This window comes from Buceros rhinoceros, unplaced genomic scaffold (genome assembly GCF_000710305.1).
Source record: "Buceros rhinoceros silvestris isolate BGI_N320 unplaced genomic scaffold, ASM71030v1 scaffold17291, whole genome shotgun sequence".
In the NCBI taxonomy this organism is placed as follows: Eukaryota; Metazoa; Chordata; class Aves; order Bucerotiformes; family Bucerotidae; genus Buceros; species Buceros rhinoceros.
The window spans coordinates 1-6,486 of NW_010396120.1; the positions used below are offsets into that span (position 1 = coordinate 1).

General features: G+C 43.9%; 2 protein-coding genes across 2 annotated transcripts in view; both read left to right on the plus strand.

Moving 5' to 3' along the window:
- Positions 1-3,873: 3,873 nt before the first annotated feature.
- On the plus strand, positions 3,874-4,023 carry PET117 (PET117 homolog (S. cerevisiae); the record flags this gene model as incomplete). The annotated part of the gene is made up of 1 exon (XM_010145813.1): positions 3,874-4,023. A coding segment is annotated over one exon (150 nt), but the record flags the coding sequence as incomplete, so codon positions are not given.
- A 272-nt stretch (positions 4,024-4,295) lies between these two features.
- CSRP2BP (CSRP2 binding protein) overlaps positions 4,296-6,486 on the plus strand; it is a 17,903-nt gene continuing 15,712 nt past the window's right edge. The window contains exon 1 of the mRNA XM_010145812.1: positions 4,296-4,551. Coding sequence (XP_010144114.1) covers positions 4,296-4,551 — 256 coding nt within the window. The remainder of the gene's footprint in view (positions 4,552-6,486) is intronic.

Here is a 6,486-nt window from a genome sequence, read left to right on the forward strand (position 1 = left end):
CCGGAGCCGTGCGGGCACAGCGGTGCGCTGCCTGTGCGCTGCCTGCGCGCTGCCTGCCCTGCTCTGCCCCTGACGTTTCTCTCTCCACAAGCTACCCCTTCCCCACCGTTTCCTGCCTTGGCATCGACACTTTGCATGCTCGTGTAGCTGTGCCCGCTCCCTTGTCCCATCCTGTGCATTCGCCTTCAGAGGCCAGTAACAGCTAGGAGCTCCAGGATGAGGATGGCAGGCTCACTCATCCTCCGCAGCAGCACCCAAGGGATGTAATCCTGCACCCTGTAGGCCCAAGGGCACCACACTGGCAGCGTTCCCACGGCTCTCCACTGTCCAGCCGTGCTGTCCCACTGGTGCTTGACCCTCGGGGATGCGTATGCTCTGCTTTTCCAGAGCTCCACAAATGCCTCCTGCTAAAGGGCAGTTGGCACTGTTCTGTGCCTTGCAGCCTTCTCCAGCTCCCTTCTTGTTCTGACAGGACCAGCAGAGCACAAGCTAACAGAAATACTGTGTGACAAATAAACAGGGGAGCTTTCTGTGCTATGTTTTGAAAAATCAGGTGATTCTTGGCAGGCATTCTGTATGCAAGAGAGCCCCACAGCCAGAAGTATCAGGTCAGATGATGGTGAGTCCCTATACAAAGAAATCCTGCCTGGGACTAAAAGATGTGTGATTGCAGATTGGGGTAATGAGTGTGCTGGTTTAGACCCTGCTAGTGAACCAAATGGTATGAGGGCACACATCTGATTTTTTTCTCCCTTTATTTACAAAAAAAATTAGAAAATGCACACAGAAGAAGCTTATGTTAATTGACTGCTGCTAAAGGTCTGAAGCAGTCAGAAGTTAACCAAACACCAGAGTTCAAGTTGCTAGATTATACCCCAGCTCAGTTGCCCATTGCATGGGCTTTATGAAGCAGCCCATAACCACAGGATTACATTTTTATCCCCTCAGGAGATTGTCTCTGTCAGTGCTTGAGAATGATGGGTTTTGAAGGATGAGACTGATCTGGGTAAGGGAAGAGGCAGTTCACTGGCTGCAAAGTTGGAAAACATGCTGAGTGGCAGGAGCAAGAAGAGGAAAGCTGGACTCTCAGAGCAGCCATGGGTAATGGCTCTGCCACAGCTGGCATATGTGCTGGGTAGATGACTTAGGCTCAGATTTTTGTAGGTGGTTGCTAGCTAATTCAGTGTGCCTACCTTGAACCACCGAAGGTCTGGCAGGAATATGTGTTAAATGCTCCTAAATGACAGCTGAAATAAATGGGAGCTGTACTTTGAGCATGCGCTGCAGGACAACACGTGCTCGGGAAAAAATCACCCCTGAGTGTTTCAGTGAGACACCTAAACTTGATGAATGTTTTTTATCTTAGTCTTTGGCTAGTATCTTTCCTTTGTCTCATAGAGAGGTTGTGAAAATACCATTTGCAAAATGTTTGTATTCTGTAGGGGTAGCAGGCATAAAACGGGTAAATGAGTAATGCTACGGTCAGAGCGAGTGAGGCAGTGGTCCCCTGGTGCGTGGAGACCACATTGTTATTCACGTGCAAAACACAGGGAAATTAAGGGCACAACTGCAAGTTTAGGGTGTGCATTGTGTGAAATGTGACTCTGCTAAAGGACTGGTGGATCAGCTCTCTGCCACTCCTGATACTCAAATTATAAACGGGTCTTTTACAAACCACATTTTCTAAGCAAGTGCACTCACCACCTGCAAGATTGCATATAGCTGTGTTTTGTGAAGGAAAAGGACTTCCATGTAACTGATGTAATTTTTAATTACATTGTATCTCCCCACATATTTTCTTTGTTAACTAATAGCAATGAAATAGTAAGTTTATGATCTTTGCTTTTAGCAATTACTAATTTGCAACCTGAGTTGAGTTGATGGAAGCTGATGGGAAGGAACTGTTCTTATTAATTTCCAGAGAGAGTTTTGATTATTGGCTGACATATGTGTTGTGCATTTCCTTAACAAGACAAAATATTTCTTAAACAAAACCTTTCTATTTTAATCTTGACAGGAGAAATAATTGCCTTTGAATTGTGCAGCTATTGACATTCTAGATGAGGAATAAACCCCATGACAACTTGTCAAGTAATAATCACAAACATCTTCTAAAGTGACTTCAGGGTCAGCTTTCAAATAAATTATTTGCAGGGGGATTTTGGCATCATTCAAGCAGGTCAAATAAATGATTTTTTTTTTTTTTTGCTATCAGGCCTAATAATTTATTTGTATCTCCAGTATCTAGTGGCTAACCTTGGCATCTGTGAAACTCATTCCTGAGTCCAAGCTGAGCATGCATTGGTAAATTAGGCAGGTGGACAATGCTTTAACTGAACTTACCTTCAGCTGAAGAGTCTTACCTGTAGCTGGGCTAAAACATGAATGTGATAACACAGCTTGATTTAGATGTGAGCCAGGGTTGGCCCTCAACAATCATTTCATGGTTTTACTGGTTTATAATATTTCTGTCCTCATGTATCTTATTTTCTGATAAGCTTATGAGTATTGCATTGAAATATTGTAAGTGTCTGAATAGCTAAAAGCGTATCACCTGCCCGAGGAGTTCAAGCTAAATCCCCAAAGTAGACTGGGCATCCCACGCTCTCCTTTGTGCTGCACTTGTCTTTGGTTATCCAGCTCAAGGAGTTAAATCAGCAGAGTATGACTTGCTTTGCAAAGGAGAAAAAAAGATAATTGTTTTCTGCTCTCTGATGTCTGACCCTGGGGTTGGTCAAGCAGAATGGGTAGTGTGGGGCTGGAAGGTTGGCAGCAGCACAGGCTGTGGTTGGTGGAAGTTGTTGGGGAACTATATCTCAGCTGTATGTCCTGTACACAACCAATTAAATGCATCATGTGGTCCCCATTTCCTTCCAGAGTTAGTGTCAGCCTTGCCATCTCCTCCGTCCTGTGTCTGATCTCATCAGCCCTCCGCTCACATAGCTCTGCTGCCTCACCTGTCCCCAGCGGTGCATGGAGTAGAGCAGCTGCTTCCCAGCTAGTCACTCCTCTCCTTTTCCCCCACCCCAATCCATGTCACCAGTTTTGGTTTCACTTACTTTGCATTCCCCTGGTGAGAGGTAAAGTGTAAACATTTCACCTAATTATCTGAAAAAAAAAAATCCTAACTTTGAGGTAGCAGGGAGAGAGGGAGAGAAAAGTGTATGGAGGAAACAAAGAACAGCTGGGATTTTCTTAGAGCTCTTTACACCTATTGGGGGACTTACCCACCAGTTTGAAAACTTTTGGTCTGTTTTGCATGTTATTTACAATTACCATTTTAGGTGAAGGGAATATTTTTTTAATGAAGTGCCTTGCTTTCTTAAGAGCTTGTCATAAGCAGGCTGTGGGACTTTTATCGGCCTTGCAGCAAGGGTTTACAAGGTATTTTTTTAAGAGTAAAACAGGAGCAGAAAGAAGCATATGAAGACACATGGCGGTTTTAAAATAATTTCCGATATGCCACCAAATTCTCCTCACCAAGCAGAGGAGAAGTTTTGGGGAGATTAATTCAATTTGGTAAAGATTTAGGGCAGAGGTAACAGGATTTTATAGATTATATCCATCCTGCATGGCATGGGAACTACGGGTGCACAGCATTTATCTGCTCTTTAGCTCTACCCTTAGTAACCGCCCCCCCTCTGAAGTGAGTACGAATAAAGCACTTTTTGGTGTAGTGCCATTAGCTTATCAATATCAGATATCAGCTCCCATAGTTTTAGATTCAAACCACGTTAAGTGGCTGTGGCTACAGGTGATGGCAGAGGACTTGCAAAGGCAGGATGGTCAACAGCCCTGCAGGAGGGATTAATGGGGGTTATTCGCATTCAGCATCCAACAGGCTGTGATAAACCCTGTCCCTTGTGTTTTCAGAGGCTGCACCTTGGAGTTCTCAGAGATCTTGAACGGCAAAGTCAGAAAAAAGAGAATATTCGCCTACTAGAAGAGCAGATTGCTTTGACAAAGCGGCTTATGGAAGAAAGAGACAAGGAACTAATGGAAAAAGGGTCCCAGCAGTCCTAGGCACAGTCCTGAATCCTTAGAGGTTTGATTAAAGAGGTCTGCAGATCATTGGTATCTAACTACTTGCAAGTGTTTCATCAGACAGAGGTGTTCTGTGAAAGACTGTTTCTTTTGTACAGGTTATAATCCAGTCCCCAAAACTATTGGGTGGACACAAACCATTTCCTCTATTACTGGTACTTTGACTGTGGAGACTTGGCTGGCATATCCAGTGCGAATGGACTTGCCAGTGTAGTGAAGAATAGTTCCTTGTTATGCAAACACCATCTAGGATGGCTAACAACGTTCACATGAGTGGGCTGCTGAGCCGCCATGATGATGAAGCCACCAGGACTTCCACCTCAGAGGGCCTGGAGGAGGGTGAGGTGGAAGGGGAGACCCTCCTCATTGTTGAATCTGAGGACCAGGCTTCGGTGGATTTATCACACGACCAAAGCGGGGACTCTCTGAACAGCGACGAAGGGGACGCATCCTGGATGGAGGAGATGTCCTATTATTGTGAGAAGTGCCAGAAGTGGATTCCAGCAAGTAAGCCTGCCGGCTGTGTTGTGTCTCTCGTTGTGCTGTGGTTGTTGTTGTTTGCGAGGTGGTTACACTCCCTGCATACCTGTTTTATGGGGCCGCCCTTGTTTAGCTGTATCCCATCCTACACTGGAGGAGAAAGCCTGTCTTGGCATTGCATGGAGCCCTGCAGCCTGGTGCCAGCGCTGTGTGGGAGACACTTCAATCCATGAACTGTGGGGGTGTCTAAAGCTGGTATTCCCTCTAAAGAAGTGGGACTATCCTCTTTAATTATTAGAGAGCAAGGGTATGACTTCATAAACGCACACACCCTCCCAAATCTTGCTACTGGCATGTTTAGGGGACTTTGGCCAAACAGCTTGGCCTCTCTGCTCACTCAGGTTAGGATAGTGACACTTGCTGTAAAGCTCTGTGGAGCAAAAGGGCTTTTTATTCTTTTTTTCTTTTCTGGTCAGTTTGTCGTATCTGTGGATCATATGGCTAAATTTCAACCTTAATGTTTTCTGATAATGCGAATTTAAGTTAGCTTTCACAGAAGTGTGTCCAGCCTGTAGCAGATGGCTTTGGGAGGCATCTGAAGCAAGCTGCAGAACTTGATCCCTCTGCTACCATTGCTTGACATAAGATATATGCTGTTAGCAATTTAACAGACTAGACTTTACTTTCTAAACTCTGGATTATCGAATCTATTATTAGATGCAAAAGCTATCACTACTAAGCACTGGCTGGGGTTCTGTTTGTTTGGGGGGGGGTTGTTTTGTTGGCTTTTTGGGTTTTGTGGCTAAAAATCAGTGAATTCTTCAGGGGGCACCTGCTTTGCAGGTATGTCAGAGCTGCCCTTTATGCCATCTTAGAATTTGCCGAAAGTTACAGCATAGAAATCCCCTCTCAAGGTGTGTTAGTGAGTGATTTGATGTTAATGTAATGGAACCAGCATTGTACTATTAAAGTAGTATGCAGTTAAAGGGACGTATTAACTTGAAATGTATTAATAAAAAGAAAAAAAAAAGCGGAATTAAAGGTAGCATGATATCTTATCCTGGAATGCTTGATTTAACGCTCAATTTGTTTTATTTTACAAAGGTGTTCCTCTCCTTGCTGTAGAACACATCCAAAGAACAGAAAAAGCCAATCACAGAACAACAGTAACTGGATACAAATGTGCAAAGTAAACAAGCTGGAAAAAAGAAATGCTGTTCTCTTTGCTAGTTGTTCAGTTATATGGATATCAGTTGTGAAAATCACTGACATGATCAGACAGATGATCACTTTTTACTTTGAATTGCCATGTAGAAATTTTGTTCATCTACTAAGTGGGAGGTTTTTTCCCCCATCAGACATGGTTGCAACTCTAGTAGTTAGACAATGCAGTTCATTACGGAAGCGGAGCATCCGTATATTACAAATGCTTAATCCGGTATCATCAGACAGTAAAAGAGATGTCGTACTTTTAGAGAAAGACCTTTCACATGTGAATTTTCAGAAATGCTGTAGTCTTAACTGCTTCTCTGTCCTGTGATTTTATTTTTTAATTTCTCCTATTTCTGTAAATGACCCCCTGGTGAGTTTAGAAGTCCTGCTTCATGTGACGTTTTTGTTCTCTGCTGCAGAAGCCTAGAATGAGAGCCCATAACTTTGGATGCAGGGGTTTTTACAGGTGGCTCTATCCCAGCTCACTTTTGTTCAGACAAACTTTTACGCCGAGTTAGCTTTACACAGCAAAGTGTATGCTAAAGTGCTGATTTGGGATCTAATACACTAATGGCAGTGAAGTTTCCTGATAATGTTGGGCCATTCTTCTGGCTCTGGCCTCAAGGAAAGATCTTCCTCTTATAGGAGAAATAAATATCTTCACACCGTGACTGCTGCAGTGCATCCTGAAAGCTGCAGTTAACAGGGACTGGCAACCTTATTTCAGTAGCAATGTGTGGTCAGGGAAAG